General features: G+C 33.3%; 1 protein-coding gene across 1 annotated transcript; it reads right to left on the reverse strand.

The window, feature by feature from the left end:
* Positions 1 to 4,444: 4,444 nt before the first annotated feature.
* On the reverse strand, positions 4,445 to 23,044 carry LOC132916865 (uncharacterized). Its single transcript, XM_060977251.1, has 8 exons — positions 22,348 to 23,044; positions 21,111 to 21,218; positions 20,227 to 20,372; positions 16,799 to 16,961; positions 15,659 to 15,815; positions 10,089 to 10,238; positions 8,411 to 8,849; positions 4,445 to 7,909 (listed from the first exon to the last, which is right to left on the reverse strand). Exons 1-8 carry the CDS (start codon positions 22,565 to 22,567, stop codon positions 7,673 to 7,675), a joined length of 1,620 nt encoding a protein of 539 aa, XP_060833234.1. The 5' UTR covers positions 22,568 to 23,044; the 3' UTR covers positions 4,445 to 7,672.
* Positions 23,045 to 24,072: the final 1,028 nt, after the last annotated feature.

Below are 24,072 nucleotides of genomic sequence, written 5' to 3' on the forward strand. Positions count from 1 at the left end.
TTACATACATCATCGATCATTCGTTATATTATTCGCGATTGTCAGAATTGTTATCGGGGATTTATTTGTTATTAAAAATTTTCTTTCCTTTGGAATATCATCTGCATTCTGTATATTTTGACGTATTAAAATTTTCCATAAATCCGTAAAAATCCACGATTGACACACGTTGGATTAACGGGAATATGTATGTATTTATGAAAAATTTATAGCTATAAAAATCTACGGAATAAATATGACATGCAATGGAAATATGGAAAAAATAAAGTGCTTTTGAACGAAACAAATCTTTGCTTGTTCTATCTATTTTGCATAAATATTCGTAGTTCAGTTATCCTTATAACGTTTCTAACAACGATGACTCAAGTAATTGGAATAATACAATCTAATTTGTCATTCCGGAAAAATGGTAAGGCGAAAACACTTGTTTTCCCAACGACTTACTAAGATTCGAAGAATTCCACGGTATTTTAAGAATTTTTCGTGTATGGTGCATCCATTCGTGATTGCAAAATTGAATCTATCAATGAGCACATACATACTACGTTCTACTTCGCATATCGAATTGCGTGGGTAATCGATCAATGTGCATTACTTTACAATTTTTTCATTTTATTACGCTCCTTGGGCGTTATTTATGTAATTATTCGTGCAATAGCGTAGTAATCTGCAAAAAGGTACAACACTGTATACCGTCGCTGTTGAGTATATTTTTAACTTTATCCAGATTAGTATATTGATATAGCATTATCATGACATTTCTTAAATTTCATTAATTAAAAAAGAAATTAAGGTGTATTGTTTTGACCTGTATATAATTTTAAAATTACATTTATAAAAATACTTTACCATCATCCTATATGTGACGTCTTAATATTATGTTTTATTTAATTTTAATGTAAATTATATACTTAATTAATTTAAAAAATCAGATCGAAATATACGGAGAAAAGTGGAACATGATCTATAGCGAGCCTTCTGCTTCGGTCTTCAATGGCAGCAAATGTGTTAATTTTATATTTATACATATGTATACAGATATCTATTTTATATTTATACCGTCTCTAAAAAAAGTATTCAAGGAACACTAGTAATTGACCTAAATTATCCCTCCTACGGTTTTTAATTTAAAGGACTAATTACGCAATCAGAGTTGACTTATTTAATATCGGAGCTGTATTAGAATTGATTGGATATCGGTGCAGCAGCAGGTATGCTGATTGTTGCTAAAATTGTGCAAACTAGCGGCAGTACCATACAATCAAGCAAATTACACCATAAAATAGAAGGAGATTTTTTGTATTTTTATTAAAAATCAAGTCATTTTTCTATGTAAAATATTCTAAAATTAAATATTTTTAAATATAACATTTCAGCCTGTATAGTGGCGTATGCATGAACGTTATTTACTCTCCACCGATAATGCTTTTGCATTTTTATCAAACGCAAACGATCACTTTTTTCATTGCCTATTGCGATATTGATGTGACATTCAATTGGAGGCAAAGTACTATTCATTCATACGTAATATGTTATTTCAATAATTAAAATTACGACTTTATTAAAAGGAATAAATAACGCGTCTTTCGCTATATAAGATACATATACGTAGAAAAATATGAAGTATATTTTTATTCCATAATTGATACTATTATGATTATGGTACTTGTACTATATTTATCATAATTTCCTTTCGATATAATTAATACTTGTATTATTATGGACACCTCCTATCTATTGATCTCAATTCTTTTTCTAATAATCGACACTGCGTTGATCACATTTAATGTATTTATCCCCATTTTTATTTAGTAATTAATAACATTCCATTAGTTTGCTTATACTGTATTTACCATATATTTCTTTGAATGCCAACGTATTATTACTATTATGATTATGATGGTTTTAGTGCAACCATTTGTAGTAGTATCGATTCTTTATAGCAGCACATTTCTCTAGAATTTTCTGAAGTTTTTCAATATAATAGCCACAGTGTTCAGTATTTACATGTAATCTTCTTTTCACGATCGTTAACTCTTCTTATCGCGATGTTTCCAGTGCCTTTACTTGTAACTTTTTCAATATTTGATATTTTTGTTAACAATGCCACTTTCAGTATGTTCATCAGTAATTATTTCCCACAGTTAACACAATTTTTGAATTATTCGTTCGAATTTGTTCGTTATTCCCTTTCGAGATTTAATATTTTTTTCAAAACCATATTCGCCAATGTTACCTCTGTATTTTTTGAAGTCACGCTGTTTCCAATTTCTTATTTACGGTTTTTTCAGCATAAATATCACCTACCCATATATTTTGCTTTACGAGTTATCGCGTTTTTACTCTTACGGGAATCCCACACGGTTGGAGGAAATTGGAAATCCCGTCGTTGATACGCAACTATGCGTGACATTTTCCTGTTACACTCACGCGACATACTATTCACCGGTGTCGCGCGTATCACTACTTCTTGGATTTCAGAGGTCATTGCCTGATCGTTGAATGAACCAGTCGACAGGCGGTGAACGATCTTATACACTCTATACTTTAGAGAAATACCAAATCGATATACCGTTACACGTATGTGAATGAAGCAATCTGAACAATACAGGTTCATTGCGGTTTTCTTTTGATTATGTTGTTAAATTCTTATCAAGATTTTCAAAGCTTGATTTTATCTAATTTTCATTCAATTAGTATTTGTTTGTTTACTTTAGGATCTTTGCAAATTTTGTTTAAATGTCTAACTACTCAGTGATATTTGTATGAAATATATTATGCATAATATATTTAGTATTTAATTTCATTATATGTAATATCTATAATATTTAATATATAAATATTTATTAATATAATGTATAATGTACAATATATATACATGTATGTATATATTATAGATGTTACATATATAGTAATTTATTGATATATAGGTATATTAAATACGAAAAGAAACTAGAAACGTGTCGAAAAAAGTGTTGCAAAGGAAAGATAAAAAATGTAAGAATGTTATACTTCTATTAATGTGTACACCAATGATACTTTTTCTTCACTTGTCTTGAAGAACCAGTTGTTCGTCTACTTAGAATGAACATCGATGATTTTAATGCCGTTTGATGCAATAATATCGATCGTGTGAATACACGTGTCAATAATGTTACGCTGTAATTATTGCACTAGATATATTTTATTCGTTAGAAGCTCAAGTTGATCAATTCCACTGATCTTTTAGACCTTACGATTTCACAATCACAGCCTCTAATGAGCACGCCATTTAGATAGTACGTATAAACGGTAGAAAGTGAAACAAGTAAAATGAAACACAGAATTTCATACGAATTTATTTTATCAGTTTCAAAAAGTTGCCATTTCTGATGATATTATTGTTGCGTGTGAAAGTTGTCCTGATTTAATTTATTTTTGTCCGTTCTCATAATATTCCAACATTCCTTTCTCCACTATAATTCGCGATAACTATTTCCAAGAAAAGGTGCAGCATCCAAGCATGAATAATTGCGCGAGAAAGAGAAGTGTTGTTTAAGTGTGTGGTATTCGGCGCAGTGAGGAGGATGAGGTCGATAAAATTGACCTTGGCGTTTCTTTTCAACTTCGCAGAGATTATCCGCCGCGGAACAGGATGCAGAGTGACACTTCCGGCACGAGGAAGCGTACATGTAAAAGCTATGGGGCGAGTGTTACCGCGGATGTGATAAATTAAGATTGTAAAATAGAGTTATGCCCAGCGTGGAGAGAGATCAACTATTGTTCTCGCCACTTGACCCAATCAGACGTTCAAAGTTATGTAACACGCAAAATACTCGACGATCATCGGTCGCGTTGATCAAAACAACGACGAGTAAGCCTCGTCATTTATCCAGCGTTTAAAACAACCCACGAATTTCATCATTTTTTACAACATTCAATTTTTCATTCCAATTTTGTACGGTTGCAAAGAAAATTCTGCAAAAATTCAAGCAAAATCACTAGAAATACAGCACTGGCATTTTTATCTATTTGATTTTACACAAGGTGCGATTCCTTTTGAATTTACGGATAGAGTGCAGAAAGAGGAAAGGGAAAGGAATTATTGGAATTTTTGTGCTTTTAAAGATGATATGGTACTCTGAGAATTTTTTGGATAGAACGAAAAAGTTACGAATGCACTGTGGATTTTTATACACTTAGGAGAAATTTAAAAGTTTAGGAATGTACAAAGTGCACATAATATGCAGAAAGGTGAGGGATATTCGAAATGTTTGTTGTAACATTTAATAAGGAAAATTAATTTTTATGCAATTTCCATTTCATGAATAATGTCAATAAAGATATGAAATTGCACAAAAATTCGCAATCTGGTCACGAGAAGTGGGATATTGGAATTTAGGTAGTTTTAAAGAAGATGTGGTATTCTATTCAAATGTTTGAACAGTGTAAAAAGATCATGAACTTCTTATCAGAACTTTTTAATGCTTTCCTAATTGTTTGATAGTACAGGATACAATCGTCAAAATATTTCAAAGATTCGAGGAACTTCTTCCTTAAAAAGATGACTTCATTCAGCTTCAACGGTAACTGCATCGATTCTCACGGCAGGTGCCATTAAGCTTGTATTATCTCTCACATATTTACGTATTCATATGCTTCATATACAGAAATTTCCGTAATCGTACGATGTTAAAATTGAAATATTCTTTCGAGCGTTTACATACAAGGCATATTGCTATCGTGAATGTAAATTTACACAGGACTCTGTGGTGAAATCCAAACGAAACTATTAAGCACTATGAAACATCGTTCCCCTAAAGTTTGAAATTTATTAAATTGTAAGCAACTGCTGCGTATGAGCATAATAATTTATTAACAGTCAGCAATTCTCAGGAGAAAACTTAACAATTTTGTGATAAGTGATAAGAGCAATCGTTTTTACTTACATATATTAAATTCATTATTTCTATAATAGTTCCTTTTATTCATGCATACTTCTCTGGTACGTATATCGAAGATATATAGTACTGGTCTTTATTTTGATAATTCAAATACCTATAATAAGAATAATAATACTCTAGTTACTTGACACTTGTGTACTTCGTTTATATAGTCCTTTTATTCGTATAACATCAAATCTAGTGACAAAGATGGTACTAGTATTTTTTGGTAATGTTTATCGTTAATTCATATATTTTAATAATATTCGTTTATTATTGCTACACATCGTTTAAAGTATTCGGACACTTAATACGTTTACTACGGCGTTCATTTTTTAAAAAGACTATTGTATTTCGCCGTACGGGACAAATAGGCTACGTAATGCACTTTCGTATTTGGCGATATAGGATAACAAGTGACCCGTAGCAATTTTGCTCGAATGACCATATTGTCCTTTTCGTAATTCCCCATTTCTTTCGACATATGTTTCGTATTGCTCTTCCATATTTGACAGATTTATGAAATATACTACAATATAATAAAGTGGCCATCTGTTGATAACGAGGGGCGTTGTTCTATTCTTAGCGCTACGTGACAAATAAGCCCCGTACAATAAATCGTTACAATCGTTAAATTTTTCGCACTAATTGGGCGATTTATGATTTACAACTATATTATGTTACTTTACTCTGCGGAGACTCAGTTAATTTTTGTATCGTTGATAAATGTTGAAAAATGAAAGAAATAGTAGCTACGCAAATAGGGAAAGTTTAATGAAAAAGGGGCTACCCAGAAAGAAGGTTCGTTACGGGTCCTATATGTCCTATACCGCAGTCTAGTAACTAGAGTCTAGTGACTAGAGCCTAGTAACTAAAGTTTAGTGACCAGAACCTAGTAACTAAAGTTTAGTTTCTGGTTGATATGAGTACTTTAGTTGATATTATTTGTCAATTAATATTTTTAACATTTTCGTCTAATATTTTTTTAGCTTTTTCTCGTTTTTCTCTTTTTTTTTAAAGATATTTTAAAGACACCGAATAATGGTTTAAACTCATTTCTATATATGTCAACAGCGATTTTTCAACGATTTTCAGTAATTTTGCAGTGAGAGGATTAAAGGATAAACTATTCTTTTGTAGGAAAGTATTCGCAGTGTGTACTCATTTCATTTTTCTTTCGAAATAGAGAGAGAGAGGGAGAGAGAGAGAGAGGAAGAGAGAGACAAGGAGATAAAAGCAAACAGGCAACTTGTTGACATTTTGCTGATATTTGAGGTTTTCCATCGATTCGATGGAGATTGAGGTTGCTTGCTGAAAGTTTCCGCGAAATGTAACGCGCTAGGTTGAATTGAGGGCCAGCCAGTCATACACTTGTTCCAATCGAAATCGAATCTCTTTCCAACGAGTGAAACTAAATTGAAAGTGACTAGATCGGAAATTGAAGGCATTTTGATCGATTCGAATGAATTTGGACCGATTTAAATGTATTTGAACTGAGTGAACCGAGTTTGAGTTAGTTTGCATCGATTACAAATAGGAATGACGACTGTTGTCAAACGATTCCGAATCTCGCACAAATCAATCGATTAGAGAATCGATCGAAATTCGATCGAACAAATCGGACTAAAATCGATTTAATCGAACAAATCACTTCAAATCAAGAAGAATCGAGACAAGCTTGTTAATCCTAAACCGATTTACGATTTACGAAGTCGATTCCTATATTCCGCATTGAAAAATACTAAAAACAACTTTTTTCGCTTGGTTTTCCTTAAAAAGTGGCTACAACACACGTCAGATTTCTGAGAAATATAAAAAAAAAAAGTATTGTCCACATGTATCGACATCGTCACTGAAGAGCTTCTTCCACTTCGATACACATATCGACATCATACTAAATGTGTTAACTATGTTAACGTACAGTGCCGTGAATAATTATACGAACAAACCTATTTTTAGATTTTTCATAATATTAAAACAAAAATTGACAAAGTCTTTTATATAATTTCATACTGTCATATAATACAAAACTGGAGATACGATATGTAAAATCTTTCTTCTTTAGAAATCTATAAAAAATTAAATTTTCTCTTAAAATTACATTTTGAAAAAATTACGCTATGAAAAAATATAAACTTGATGTTAACTTTGTTACGTTCTCATTCAATATTTAGTGGATTTCTCTGTATTTTATATTACTTCTGTTATCTATTAACTTATTTAAAACTCCGTTTTGAATAACCGGCCATACTTATTAGAGTTACCCACAGGTTCTCGATAGGGTTCAGATCAAGGCTCAATGCTGGCCATGGTAATAATTCTATTCTAAAATGTGGGAAACAATTTTTTGTAGTGGTGACTGTATAAATGGGAGCGTTATATTATTGAAAAATTGTCTCCTTGTTTACTATTTCGGTTATGAAATTTCGTCATAAGACAACTCTTGATATTCTATAGCGTTCAATCGACCTGTTACAAAAACAATTTCATTGAACATATCCAGATATGATCAGTGGTTTCCTGCATACATTGAAGAAATAATGAAGAAAGGATGAAAAATCTGTTTGAGTCTATAATCACTCGCAGCACTGTAAATCATTTCTAAAATACTTCGATGCGATTCAAGCCGATTCAAACCGATTAGAGACGATTCAAGATCAATCAAAACTAAAAAGATACCGAAATATTCGATTCGTTTAAGTGTGTGACTAGCTTTAGTTTTTGAGATTGCCTGCCATCGAAAAATCCCGTCAGACGCTTTTCTCTGAAATGGTGCTTCTGTTACTGTCCCTCCTCTGCAACGTACGTTGGTGTCTTTGGGTACGGACAGGTGGTTCCCTGTCGCTACCAACTCTTCTCAGACTAGTGTCTCTTTCGATACGAGCGTTTTTCGGTGGCACTGGACCACGAATATTTGTGTAGACCACGTAAACGGCTAGGATCCCGACCACGAACATGGCCACACCGACGCCGCTTACCGTGCCAACCTATATCGTTATATCATATAATCAATAACAATTTCATTCTTTTATTTTAATTATCGCAATCTATCGAAATATTATTCTACGATATCCTATAACTTGTGTCTGATTTCTCATTAGGGAAACTTGCAATTTAATTATCTACAATAAGTTGTATACAAGGCTGTATATTAGGTCGACGATAGACATATGCCATTTTAGGTATCCATTTTCTATTACGTGTCTATTTGGAATTACGTTACTTAGGTCGAAATAACTTCAAAGTAACTAGCTTCGCTTATACGAATATAAGCCTGAAGTCAACCCACTTGTATTCAAGTAAATAAAACCCAATCTATATTAGTCAAATTCAAGTTACTTGACTAATCTGAACGAGGCTTGACTCATTAACATGCACAGTCATCTGCCAAGTGTGAAAAATTTGAACAACGACTGCACAAATAATGAAGCCCTAAATGAGAATTGCAGAACAATTGGTGTAGGTTAATAACTGAACAAATGACTAACCATGGTCCACCACTCGGTGTTATCTATCTCAGAAACGAGAACCTGAGCGGTCTCGTCGTCGTTCTCATGCAACATCTTGATCTCCTTCGGTGTGGTAGCACAGCCAGTCTTCATCCCTTTTTCCTTACTGATCAACTTCTTGAACGCTTTAGGCATTACATCCTCGTCATCCTCGTTATCGTCATCCTTATCGTCATCCTTATCATCATCGTCATCTTTGTCGCCATCGTTCTCATCGTCGTCGCCCCAATGTAATTTTACCTTGTTCTTGCTGACGACGATCGTGCCTATTGTCTGTAGATCCGAGGCCTTTACTTTCATCGACAGCTCGAGAGAAGCAGCACTTGATTGCGATTCCTTCGCGTGACCCGCGATTACGTTCGACACAACGTTGTTCCAATCGACGACGTTCACCTGGCTCTTGCACTTCTTCTTCTTGCTACAAGCAAGTCAAACGGTTCATTCAATTTTTATCTCGGCGAAGCGTTCAGGTTAGATCGCTTTTGAGATATTGCCGATGCAAAGTGGAAAAAGATATGTTTGGAATGTTAACCTTTTAATTTGCCAATTATAATAAAAAATTATTATAATTAATTTATTAATATATACAATTTATTATTAATTAATTATTAATAGACGTCGGTAAATCATCGTATAACGAACGGAAATAATTTCTGTCGTGATATTCATAGCACGTTGTTGAGATTTCGCTAATTAACGCTTAATTCGATCAAACTCGATAATTATTCTGCCAATTAATTAATCTAATTACATGTTGTTTTGTACGATAGAACTTGTTTTTACAGGAGAATGAAAAAGGAAATGACAAAATAAACTTTGACAAGCTACCTAACGCTTGAATCTTGTTTCAAGATTATCAAATTGATCTTAATTTATACCGATTTGTATTCCATGAAAATTGCTCTGTAAAATGAGCAAATTTATGATTAATACGTTATCGACTAAGCTCAACATTAAGATCAAACTCTGATACTTTAATTTGGTTCTAAATATAGCGAAAGATTTAAATACGAGTTTTAAGTTAGAATACTTATACCAATGTTATTATTAATATGTTGTATTTGTATTTATATGTTGTATACTATTGACGAAAAATGTGGGATCATCACGTATTTCATAATATTGAAATATCGGAAAAAAGTTAGGTGAGAATGTTATGTTGTCTTTCGTCAAAAATCTATTGAAATAAAAGAAATTACTATTGGTGTCTCATCAATTTCGAATCGGCTGTATTGTATTAATCTCTATAGACAATGTTATAGCAGATAATTTGTCACAAAGTAATAATCCTAAGTAATATTTAATATTTTAATCGTAAATAATATGTGTCACTTATTAATCATCGTCGTTCATGCATACATACGTGACTCGTAAAATTAATAGCCTAATCGTAAATAACAGGTCGCTTATTATCGATAGTCGTTCATAAATATGTGACTGATAAAAGTGAGCGTCTGTTTGAATTTTGAATCGGCCGACTACGTAACGACGTTTTCACTGCTGAAGATGTAAAGTATAAGCATAGTTTGATTATCTAGGCTGGCTTTTTGTTTCTTACATAATTAAACGTTGTGAATTTGTGCCATGGGTGACTGTGTATTTTGCAATTTTTTCACGGGAACAGACGATTAACGAGTAATCAAATGGTCATGCTCACCACAGCGTGTCTAACGCTTTCGCATACACCTTTATCGCGTCCTCAAGCCATCTAACTTCCCTCAATTCCTCCGAGTCGTATTTCCCGCTATCTTTGCTCGACCACCATTTCGACTTCTCTACCCTCGCTTCTAATCCTGGGAATTCGTTCCTGAAAAGAAAAGAAAAGTTCACGAAATCTTATTGCCGATGTTGATTGAATTTTTCTACCATATATTTTTATGTATTTTCATATAAAATCTACGTATATGTATATTATAATACATATAATTATGTATTATAATACGTATTGTTAGGTTGAGTAATAAGTTCACTCACTTGTTCCTGAAAGAATATGTTATTACAATTTTTACATAAGATCTGTCGAGTCCTCTTTAGTATTATTATTAAAAAAATTAAAAGCAAAATTCAGAGACGTATATTTTATATTTTTACATTCTTCAAATGTTTTTATAGCATTCTTCTGGAGGCTATAAAAAATCACCAGTGAAATGTGAACAAATTTATTGCTCAACCCAACATATAGAATTGGGTATATCTAATAGGTAAATATATTATAAAGATTTAGATATAGATATGTTCAATATATATTTACAATGTTATTATTTGTTTGACAAATACAAAATTCGAAGAAATTGTAATTATCAGCATCTTATATATATATATAATTATGTTTGTAATTATAATTTCATATAATTTCTTAAATATAATATAAGAAATATAGAGTAATATATATATAAGAAATGCTTATAATTATAATTTCTTCGAATTTTTTATTTGTTTTATTTGAAAAATTGTTTATATGAAAATTGTCTGATTTCACGAGAGAAACTTAATAGAATATTTCTGTATATATTTGTATGTATATTATAGAATATTTGGAGACACCAATTTTTATGGGGCCATATTTTAAAACGGGTCTTCAAATGTATAAATGAAGCCCTATTTGGATATTTGGTACATTTCACTTATTACATACAGAGATTTTAATATCAACATGTTCCTCGTGTTTAATAGAATTGTATATTTCCTAGAATTTTTATTATGTATTTTAAAGTGCAATCATTTAAAGCATACTTATATGTATTTCCAGAATCGAATTAAATTTCCTTCTTTGTAGAAGTTTCTGACAGGTATGAGCGAACAATTAATAGCAATGATTAAATTACGGAAACACTAATTTAACATATAACGATCTTAATAACGAAAATGAGAATAAGATTATTAAATTACGATTATATGTCCTTGATTACCAGCGTAAATCAGACTTCATGTTCTGGAAGATCTTCGTGGAATATCCCGTTTTTTATGGTTGCATTATTTAGATTAAATCTATGAAAATTGAATGCAACATCTCACGTATACATAGCAATTGTTATTTCTAATATCTTTATTATCGTGTAATTTCCATGACTCCATTAAAAACATATATATAAGCAATTACATCACGTCCTTGACAATCCGTGTTTGACTAAAAAACAACTCCCCTTCATTTTTTAATTATTATATCTTGTCTCAATATTACTCTATATTTTTATATTATATTTAAGAAATTATATGAAATTATAATTACAAACATAATTATATAAGAAAATATAAAATGGGTGGCAGAATTTAATTACTATTAACATTAGAACTGCCACACCAGTCAAATTGACTGGGTTTACAATTTTATTTCAAATTTCTACTTCATGTTATATTGTTTTCTGCAATGATGTAATGACTTTCTCAACGATAACTAAAAGAATAATATAATGAACTTTATTTTGTTTTTTATGTATTCAAACTCGAAATAATTTTGTATCAAAGCTACTTATACCAATACCAGTCAAAATAACTGGTACTTGTCAAAGTGTAAAAAGTCCTGCAATTTGTCTATCGAGCTCCAATTAACCAGTTTCCTCGTTTCGTACAACTTCCCACACGTTTTTACAGTTTTTACTGCGTATCATTCGATATGATGATATCAGTTATCAGGAAAATTCCGGATCGATCGTTAAATCGCTAGATGCTAAAACGAGAAATACCACACCAGTGAAAATACAATTGTATAAATGTGTCATCCCTCGTTTAGGGATCATTTTAGGGATCATCGTTAATAATACTAAAAATATACTACGTAACATGAAATTCCTTCTGTAAGAAAGTAATAAATCAATAAATACAAAAGTATTTTATTATTACGTATTTTTCAAAGGCCAGTTATTTTGACTAGTTTTGGTAGAAATAGCTTGGTGTTAACTATCGGTAGTTCTAAGGACACATTAAATATATACGATAAATCGATTGAAAACAGATTAAGGAAAAATAAAATGTAAATATAAAATACAATCTATTAGAACGACGTTTGAGTAATAATAGAATATAGCGGTAGAATTTGCAATTGTAACAGTCACTAATCAGGTGACAGAACGTCAGATAGGTAGGTACTAATGAACTCGGTATGGTCGCGTGCTAATGTTCACTTGTATTTATATTTCTATTAACCGCTATCTATTATCTTGATATTATATGCAAAGGCTAATTGCACGATTAGGCTTATTTTCATGAATAACAGATCGCCGCTATAATGACGATACATTGAATGTAAAATGCGTCTCAGTGACAACCTGTCGAATAGCATACGAACAATAGCGTAATTCATTCGATCGAAAAACAATTTCCTCGTCCCTTCGGAACCTAGCACCAACGTTGATACTTTATCGCGAGATAACAGATTATATGTATTGAAACTACAATACGTGAGTAATTTTTTAAAGATAAGAAGCAATTACGGGTGTATTTTTTAATCTTATCTCGTTTAATTAGTCACTTCACTAATGTTCTAGTGTATACTGCAAAAACGTGTGATAGTTGCTTTATTATGTTTTAGTTGTTGCTGCATTATGTATTAGATAATTTCTGTATTATGCTTTAACTACTGTATTAAAAATTATTATATAATGGATGAATTATCGTGATAAATCTGATTAATATGGATAACGTAGTAATATGCATTTTTATATATACTGTTCAAAATGCAAATACAACTAATAAATGTAAGCGTGTGAAACCGTAACGAAAAGAATATTAAACAAATTCTTGCAATTCTCTATCGTAGTTAGAATGTTAAGAAACGGAATTCGCTGATGCATTTTGGTTAAACAAAATTGCAAATGAATTGGTAGATTAACGCAGCATTGGTTCCTGCTGGATAAAGATGCGTTTTTAATTTTCACAATAAAAGAAAAAAAAAAAAAGAAAAAGAATCAATGTAATCGTGGTAACAGGAAACTAACTCGTTGGAAGTTCGATCCGTTCGGTAATTAATTTTTTGTACCGCCTTTTTCTTCCTGAATCCAGCGATTGGTTACGTACACGATATTTATGATCACGTTAATTATACTTAACAGTAAACTCGTATGAAGTTTGCACAATCGGCACGCGATCTGCTGAAGTTTTTTGTTACGTGCGTTTGTATGAGTCAGACGTCGACGCAGGATTTCCATTGTTGTGATGACACCTGGAGAGGAGAGAAAGGGAGAGAAAGAGAGAAAAAATATGCTATTGTATTAATAGCCGGAGTATTACGCAACAATAGGTCAGTATGGCTACCGTTTGCTCAAGAATGATCGTGAGTGAGAGATAAGCTGTGATAGATCGATACGATCGGTAATTCTCGGTTTGAACTTATGCAACTTCGACATTTCTGAGTTACACAATTGACACGGTCGATACTTTGGAAGATCGCAAAAGCCATATAGATTAAATTAATTTCTAAGGTCGACGAACGTTTCTATGTTTGTCAAAGTGGATTCGTAAAACTTAGTTTTGAATAATTTATACGATTAAGACGATCGTAGAAGGGAAAGTTGTAAAATTTATGAATTAATTTATTTTATAGATTTCTTTATATTTGAAGATTTGAAAAATAAGTGTTTGACCATTTCAACTTTTGCAAATTATGCGGTTAATATAATCTACGTGTATCTGAGGAGAGGTAGAATTTATGTAAAATTGTAAAATTTAAATTTTAGATCGATAGAATTTTCTGTGCTCTGAAATTTCAATAATTAAGAAACAAATTTTTCTCAAATTGGAAACTTGGTTTCCTTACATTTTTTTCATAGATGCTAGATACTAGACATCACTAGACATGGAATTCTGATGAATCGTCATGTCGCGTCGGTTAGATGAATCAGAGAGTCGATGAAGGTCCAATCGAACAAACGAGACGTGGAAAGTCTAACGATTGTGGTGCACATTGTAACGTTCAGTATGGAGAACGAACGTGATTTTTCTTTGTAAATATGCGAATTGAATGAGGATTTAAAGCGACAATTACAGCAAAGAGCTTTTGGGCAACTGAAAGTGCGAGTTGATGGGCGTTAAGCCATTTACAATAAAATCCTGTAATCGAATTTCAATCAGTAGAAACGATTTCCCGTTATATCAAATGAATTATGCATTGTGTACAAGAACGAATCTTCAATTCCAGTTTAATTTGTCTTTCAGTGTATTGGCAGCGTGAATCACTAATTGATAATCAAGTTCTATAAATACACTTAATTGTTTTCGATGATTGTAAATTGACGGAATGGTTTCATTGGTTTCGACTGTAATTGTTAGACAGAAAATTATGTTCCTTTCATTTCCTCTGTAATCGGATTTATCAAGATAACGATTAAGATGTTTTGGAGTTTTAAGAGTAATACGTAATACTCGGAAAATTATTTGGCCTTAGAACTGATATACTGAAGTTTTCAATTAACGATTTAATAACATCAGTGATGAGTCAGCTTTCGATATAATCTTAATTACAATTTATTTATTTTTTTATTTATTTATAAGAAGGTGTGCTCATTAAAATGCATTTACAACGACACGAATTTATCGAATATAGCAACTTACAAAAACAGGAAAGAGAAGAAGGTTGAAAATCAAAATTTTACACAACATAGATGAAAAGATATAATTGAAGAACAGTAAATTTAGATTCAAGATAACGAAAAGAAGTCTACGCGGTCCGAAAAACTATTAGCTAGAAGACAAATACGAGTTAGAGATGGAAATATTTAGATTTATAAGCACAAATGGTGCGTTAAGATTGGTCGATGCAAGAATATACGAAAAGAACTGTTCGTTTGATCATTGATGATTTCATATGGCGAACTTAAATCGACGAAAAATCCACGTCCATTCGGAGATCTTAGATCAAGTAATTTTTGGTAAACAATCACGAAACCCTCTGCTTATAGAGCATTGCAATCGACTATGCTTACGGCGCGAAGAAAACCTGTATTAAATTGTTTCGAGAAGCAGTACGTATAATAAGGTAAGGAAACTAGATGGAAGATGCATACTCCTGGCGGAATCTGATTAACGAACAGTATAATAATTGTTGAAGCCTATGTGAAACAGAGGAATGGCGCATAACAAATCCTAAGATTCTCGAGGATGTGTTCCGGATTTTTTCAAAGTAGAAAGAGAAGGTTAGTTGAGAGTTAAAATAAACTCGAAGGTCATGGATGACTTGAATTGAAAATAGGTTTCAATCAGTGCGCAGAGGAAGGTAGAGGCACGTTTGATTACCTGGAGTCTTCTAGAAGCAGTATAGCGTTGGTCGAGTTGACGTGCTTCAGGTGTTCTTCGAGGCGCCCTTCGCTGACAATCAGAACGGTCGCGTTCACCGGTTTGCTGAAGAATTCGTCTTGTGGCGTTCCAATATGCACGATGTGCGAGGTCAAGTCTGTTGCATATTCAAACTTTCGAATTTCCTAACTTGTGAATTATCAGAGGTGGAAATGTTAAAATCTAGCGACTATTTACAAAAGGATGCTCTCAAACGATCTCGATAGCCTTAAAATATGTTGTTAAGGTGATCGTGCTGAACAATCTTTTCTTATACGTATTACCATCATGGCCTTAGTTATGTATTTTTAATACTATGCATTTCTTAGAATTTTCATTTGAATCAAGGCTGATTAGTAATAAATAGATACATTCCAATTTATAATTAATAGATTCGTTGCTTCATGTTCTAATTGATATTATCTAATCGGAAACATCTCTGTCATTATGTCGGGAAATACAGTTATTCAATCGTCAAAATGATATCAGCGATGAAATAGAAATTCTGAGATATAACCAACGTAATGCTGTTTCGTACGTCTTGTCTTTCAACAGAATACGTCACGTACATGTTAATAATTAGAGTCAGCAGATACGTGTGTATACATGTCCCCCACACGTAACCTAGTGATAAACACGTCTTAGCATGTAAGTCACACACAAAAATATGTTTGGTAGTACGTATGAAGGATATTAATCCCAACCAAACTATAACTTATTGATTTATCTATTTTTTATTTATATAAAATGTAATTAGCATCTATAAGATAAATTTAGCGTGGCCTATATAAAGAGTGCAGGGAAGACTAAATGAAACTGGATTTAATTGAAGTTTTTTATGAATATCCCGAAACCTAAGGCTGGACGACAGTAGCGCACATGGGGAAAAATTGTTCGCAATGATGACTTTGACAATATATTTCAGGATCATCGATATTGATGGGCAACGCCATTTCCTATTCTGTTTTCCTATTATACAATTTCTGAATTTCTGAATTTTCGAATTGTTAAATCCTGGAACATTTCTATCGCAATTATTCTGATTTAATTTCATATAGCGATAATCCTGGCCTGATAAACTCAATAAATTAGCAATCTCACCGTCTTGATCGCCGTCATCGATCAAAACGCACAGACCCTTCTTAATGGCTGCTATTGTCAGTTTTTTGGCAATGTTTTGAGCATCATCCTCGTCATCTTCATCCGCGTTCACCACCAACGTGAACGACTTCCACTTCAGTTCTTCCACGACTTTCAAGGTGCCCTGAAACAGAAAATCGTGTCTGGTCAGCGATGATCTGAACTTCCTTTACAATGATCCATCTGCTTTCATTAATTTGTCACAGATCATAATTTGAAAGAATCATCACTTTTGTACGAGAATACTTTGCCACTTCTCAATAATTCAATAATTCGAAATTTCAATATTTCTCACATTTATTCTATTTAAATCTTTGTTATTTCATAAGATTCGTATGAAATTTGCGAGAAATAACGATTAGAAAGCACGTGCTCGCGAATAGGATTAAGTAACACGTATTCGCAATTTTATTTTCGCGTCGTTGAATTTGCAATTATGCGTGTATAATATATAATATATATGTAAATTCTATAGAATTTAGAACACCAACCGACGGTTTGACTTTCTCTGTGTTTACTGAGAATTGGTCGAACGATATAAGTAGAGAAAGACGGATACTTAATAGAGAGAATAAAACAGGATTTCGAAAAGCGAAGATTGAACAAAGAAGATGAAAAGCAAGTTAAGAGTTAGAAGGAGAAAGAGAAAAGGGATTGGAAGCAGAGAGTTTTGAAGAGATACAGAAGAAGACTTAAAAAATCGATTCTTGAGTTTCACGAATCGATCGCCTGATTTCCAAAAATATTATACCATTACATATATATATGTAGTATCATGGACGAGAGGCCTGGGGGATGTCGGGCTAATTATAAACAAGCGGTTGCGGAGCATGTGCGTGGTGGGGCTAAGACAAAAGATATGAGGCTGAGACAAAAGACAAGGGGTTGCTAACGGACATAAATTAATTAACAACAGTATGAGTTGAGAAGCCAGAGAGTGCGAATTGCGTTGTCGAGAGAAAGTTGAATCCGTGGTAACGAGAGTTGCAAATTAATTATCTAGTTGTCTTAATTATAATACATTATTCTGATTAGTTCACGTTAAACAACCATCGTTTCCTGTTTAATCAACATCTGTTTAATCCATTTATTGTAAATAAACTAATTATAGTAATAAGATACTATGCTCCGGCAGTAATTCGAAGGAGGTCATCCCAGTTGAACGTCGGACGGTCCACTGTGGGGTTTTAGTCGTTATAGTCCGACACTATCCCGCCGCTTCCATAAAGCGGGGGGAGGGGTCTCTATGAGGATTTCCAACGTATAAAAAGAAAAAAAAGTAGTAAGATACTACATATATATACAGTAGCGGACAAAAGTTTAAGACGATGATTTGTAAACCGGATTACAAACATCTTATACGCATATTGTTCTTCTATTCGGTTTGTCTCTTTGGAATAACGTAGCTGTATGTTTGACCTTCGTAACCTCAGACAGTCAGTTGTTAAATACAAACAATGTAGGAGTTACAACAGTTAGTTACCGCCTAGCACTTGGAAACAGTGGACATTAGTTTAAGACGATCTGTGTAAAACGTGAGTACGAGTACAGTTTTTGAACATTTTGATTCTGGAATGTCAAAATCATTGTTTAGTGTACCTTTTATTGCTTAAAATTCATTTAGGTAGGAACAGACTATGGGTAAATCAAAGAATTTACTTGAAAACGAAAGGGAACAAATCGTAAGGCTGCGAAAGCAAAGTAAAACCTTCACCGAAATAGCAAATATAGTGAACAGGTCAGAAACAGCTTGTAAACAAGCTTGGTATAAATGTTTAAAGACAGGCATGTATTGCGATCAACCGAAAAACGGAAGACCACGGAAAACAACACCGAAAATGGATCGCCGGATTCATCGATTGAGCGAAAAGGATCGTTTTCGTAGTGCAAATAATATTGCTGCGGAGATAAACTATGAAAACGATACACAAATTAGTGCTAGAACTGTTAGGAGAAGATTAGAAGACTTTAACTTAAGAGGACGAAAACCCCAAAAGAAACCACTGCTGAGTTCTAGGAATCGAAAAAGACGACTTGCATTTGCTAAAGCTCATAAGCATTGGACAAGTGAAGATTGGCAAAAGGTATTGTTTTCTGACGAATCGAAATTCAATCGCGTCTGTTCTGACGGGATACGGTACGTTAGACGTCGAATTGGCGAAAGTTTGAAAACACAGTGCGTTTTAAAAACTCTTAAACATGGTGGTGGCAACGTTATGGTGTGGGCGTGTTTTTCTCGAAGCGGCCCTGGTCCGATATGTCGTATCAATGGAATTATGGACCGTTTTCAATACAAGGACATACTCAAGAACACAATGTTACCTTTTGCACGCAACAATATGAGTGATGATTTTATTTTTCAAAATGATAATGATCCGAAGCACACGGCTCGGGTTGTGAAACAGTTTTTTCAAGAAGAAAATATCACCGTGCTGCCGTGGCCGTCGCAATCACCAGACATTAACCCAATCGAGAATTTGTGAAGCATCATAAAAAAGACAGTACAAGGTTATAAACCGAAAAATTTAAATGAACTTTACTCTACGATTGAAACAGCCTGGAATAATATTACGGTAGATTAATATAAAAAATTAATAGATTCTATGCCAAGAAGATGTACCGAAGGGATAAGAAATAACGGATATTGAACAAAATATTGAATTTAAACAAAAATTGTGTATATTTTTTAACCAAAAATTAATATTTTTTGTATAGTCTTAAACTTTTGACCGACGAAATATTATACAGATTTCGTTCCTTTTTTATAACTTAGCTATTGAGCAAAATATCAAAATGAAATTTTTTTTCTAAGTGTACAAACAAATGTACAATTAGTTAATACCAAAAGTAGAACACCGTATTTATATTTTTTATGGAAAGTAAATCAATTATTTATTTCTTCCATTTCGTCTTAAACTTTTGTCCGCTACTGTATATATATATATATATAGAGTAAGTCGTGTGAATTAACATTTACCCCAATTTACTATTATTTATTACTAGCCAAGTTTTCGAAAGCGAACTAGCTACGTTTCTACTTCATTAAGAATACTGTATCTAGATTTTACGAAGAAACGTGAAACATTTCCTAAATGTCATCTAGCTGGAATTAATCCTCGTGGAAAAGAACGCTGCGAACGACCCTGGATCTGGCTGATATTTATGGTTTAGCATCGCAAAGATGCATAGAATGTAGCGTAGATTACGTGACGCAGCATCAATAATCATTACGCATCATCATACGCATATTTTAATTTATAATCAATGTAATAATTTAATATTTTTGTCTTTATTGAAAAAGATAGAATGTACGTGTTGTAATGATCATGGACGTCATTGTATCAATTAATCTCGTTATGCGAAGGTTATTATAATAAGCAATTAGTCACCTGGACTAGATAAGAATCGGATTCCTTCATTAAATGATGAAGGTACGGAGAATTCGATTCTCGTCTCACGATGTGCGGCACTTTCAGTACTGACGTTATCTTGTGTACGGCTTCCGCATTTGTCGCAGTGTCTGGCCCGATAATTCCTACTCAACAAAGTAGCACAACTTAGAACGAAGTATTGGGTTGGAAATTAAGTGATTGCGGATTTTTTCAATAGGTGGTATTGACAAAATTCGCATTCACTTACTTGCCAACGCAATAGAATTGCCTGCGCAGCTGTATTTCTATGTACAGTTATTTTGTAAAAACTCAATTTTATATGCATTTATGATGAAAATAAGCGATCCCTTTACGACCGTTTCAGGTTAGGAAATCTAATGGCATCTTAAAAACCATTATAACTTATAGCTTTTGAAAAAATGAAAGAACAACGTATCTTTTATAAACACGATGACATAAGAATGATAAATTTAAACTTCTCAGTCAATTGCTAAAGAAATTTGACGATCACAAAGTATGCACCGTTTCTGCAAACAAATAATCAGAGAAAAGGACAAATGCGAGGATATTTAGATGCAGTTATTTACAACGTTAATGCGATTGAAAGAAAAAAGAAAAAAAAAAGAAAAAGAAGGAATGTGAAACGTTATTGGTGATAAAACACAGGTATTCGAGTCACGATCGTAAATTCTTCGATCTCGGCTTCACGATTTTGCGACTATCCGAGCGACGAGCTATGTGTGCGCTTGAAACAGCGCAAACAGAAGGGGATTGCAGCAATGGAAATGGGGGAATCGTGACACGTCGTACGAAACATCCTTCTTTGGGTAAGTATCAACTAGGAAAATCTCATGATCGATGATCCAAGTTGTTGCGTTTACCTAAGTAGTAGGGCGGTTGCAAACAGCTGGTGTCTGCCCCCACGAGAGCCTTCATCGCTGCTTTCAGAGCGCCGGTTATACTACCGCACGTGTCCACAACAGTCACTTCTGCAAAATAGTAGAAGCCATGCTTCAGTTATTCACCTTAACGCGATTTCGACGCTATTCGATTGAGAAATTAAGTTAAGGAATAATCTTAATTAAAATGGGGGGTCACGTTTGCGGATAGAAGTTGTCAGACTTTCAGATTCCAGGTTTCAGGATTTGGAGATTGGATTTCAATTGGATTTAGCCTCTGTTTGCTTTAGCATGTTAAGCCTAATCGCGTTAAGCTGTTATTGTATACGAATACTGTTATGCTGTTATATATATACGAATGTTATTCGTTTGAAAAATTAAGCTAGAGAATGTCTTGAAGGGTAAATATGAGGAAACTGAAGTTTCCGAGATTTCAGATTTAACGTTTAGGATTGAGTTATTTATATTAATAAGATGTTTAATTCTAGAAATTCGACATTTCTATATCCAAAGGCTATTCTAAGGATTTCAGGCTTTAGTCCTGCAATTTTGCTTACTATAACCCGGCCGATTGTATTAAGTTTCCACATAAAATTACATGAAAAATTAAATTAGGAAATATGCGCTTAACTTTCAAAAATTGGAACCCGTATGTTTTGGAATTCATTCTCCTCCATAGAATTGAACTAACGTTAACGATACGTTGAATTTTCACAAAATTTTGTCGATCTAAAAATTGAGCGATCATTAGTCCTGCAAAGTCGGAGTTTTTCTGTTTTGGAATCCATTCGCTTGAATATTCGTTATCTGATAAATGTTCAAGGTGACTGGATAACATTCCACGCAAAAGATAAAAGGAAATCTCCGTTCTCTATGACTACAATCGCTCCGAGCAAAACTAAAGAATGGAAAGTCAAAAACCTGTGGAACAATTCATTCGAAACGATATTGCCTAACACCGGAGACAACCAAGCTATTATACGATATATATTAACGTCTAATCTATTCTGCTCGGATAAGTATCAGGAATGTTTCCTTGACATCGTTTCTTTTTTCTCCTTTATGCTATTTCTTTTCCTATATCCTTTTGTTTCTTCGCTCAGCATCTTCTTCTGTCCCTGCTTATTACCCCGCGACGATAAAAAGACAAGATCACAAACATATAATCGGATTAATCATCGTGATATTCTAAAGTCGAAATAATATTTCTCTTGTTTACCGATATCGTAACCAGCTGTCTTGTTATTGTGAATCTCTGTGAGTAACTTCGCCGCTTCGTACAGCAGTACACCTCTAGCAGATAGCTTCCTGCAGGACGCATCATCGTGGATGCTTGTCAGCAGCGAAATCTGCGCGTGATTTCCACATTCCGTACGCCCGCCACAGGTACACGCGTAAATTATGCCGATTATCATCAGCAACGCTCGCATCTTCCCCATTCTAAATCCTCTCGTATCTCTTCTCTTCTTCCCTCTGCTCTTCTTTTTCCACTTTCCTTCCCTCTGCTACTTTTAAATCTCTCGTTACGTTGTATTCTAATCTTTCATTGTTTCATTACGTTAAATCTCTTCATCTTCAATTCCCTGTTTTTTCCGTTTTTTTTTTTCAATTCTCTTCCCTTCTTCTATATCTTTGTAATCTTAGATTTAGGTCGCAATAATTACAGAATATTGGCGACGAAACACTTGTACCGTAATACCGAATACACCGTACAATCTTGCAGCGTGAACGATTTCTTTCTTCCTTTCTTCTTAATCGCTCTCTTAATCGTCACTGAACTATGGTACGCGGCAAAGAACGACACGGACGTGCAGAAAAATGACGGAACGTTGGTGCGAGGCTCTCGTTACAGGGGCGAAGATCGCTGGGAGCTAATCGCGACAGGGCAGTCGTGGCCTGTTCTTCAGCAGCTTCTCCTCGAACTGTGGACCTTGATAGTGAAAAGCGGAAGCTTTATATAAGGAAGCCAATACGGTATGTATTAGGCGAATTTCTAGGGTTTTAGGCCCCAATAACCACGCGCCAGGTGTTCTCAAGACGACCTTGTTATTCCCTCTTCCTCTTTCAATCCTCCTATTATACGTATCAACCCTTCTTAACATCATTCAATATAGCAACTTCGAATATTTTGTATTTTCCTTCATTTTATTTCATTTATTTACTTCCGTTTAATTTAAATTGATCTTAGCAATATATAATCTTTTATTCTTCAACTGCTTGAAGATTGAATTTTTATTTGTTTTATAATAGAATATTATATACGTTATGTTAATACGTGTATACAGGCTGTGTCAATTATATTGAATATCTCAATTAAAATTGCTACCGAAGATAAAACAAAACGATTAACACGTAGAAAGAAGTTCATACGTACAATATCAAAGCACTATCCGGTGACAATAAGAAAAGGATATACCTCGTATTGAAGATTGTTGACATTTCTTTATATGTCAATACTCGTTTCTCTTTTTTAACACGTTTCTGTAGAAGATACCCGGACGAGGTCAATGTATTTTGCCAAGCTATTAATTTAACAAACATTAGTAATTTATATAGTTATTCGGTTTGAGTGAAACATAGAATACACAATATTGATTTTACGGAAGATCATGTTTAAAAAATTCGATTGGTTAAATTGTATTGTTTTCTTTGTTTAAGGCTGTGTCATTATATTTCATTGGTGTAACGAAACATTCGAAACAAAGAAACCACTCGTATTTCAAATTAATATCGGGCAAATCTATCTCGTAAATTATTCAATTTTTTATTAACAGGCTATAATTTTCTTCTAAGCTTAATATATATTGGTTTCCTATTTTCTACATTTATTTCAGGACTTCTCCTTTATGTTCTATAGATACATTTTCTTGCACCGTACAAGTAGAAATTACAATCGACTATGTAGGTACTTTAATCTTTCATGACTACAGAAAGCACTGGTTAC

This window comes from Bombus pascuorum, chromosome 2 (assembly GCF_905332965.1).
Source record: "Bombus pascuorum chromosome 2, iyBomPasc1.1, whole genome shotgun sequence".
NCBI lineage: Eukaryota > Metazoa > Arthropoda > Insecta > Hymenoptera > Apidae > Bombus > Bombus pascuorum.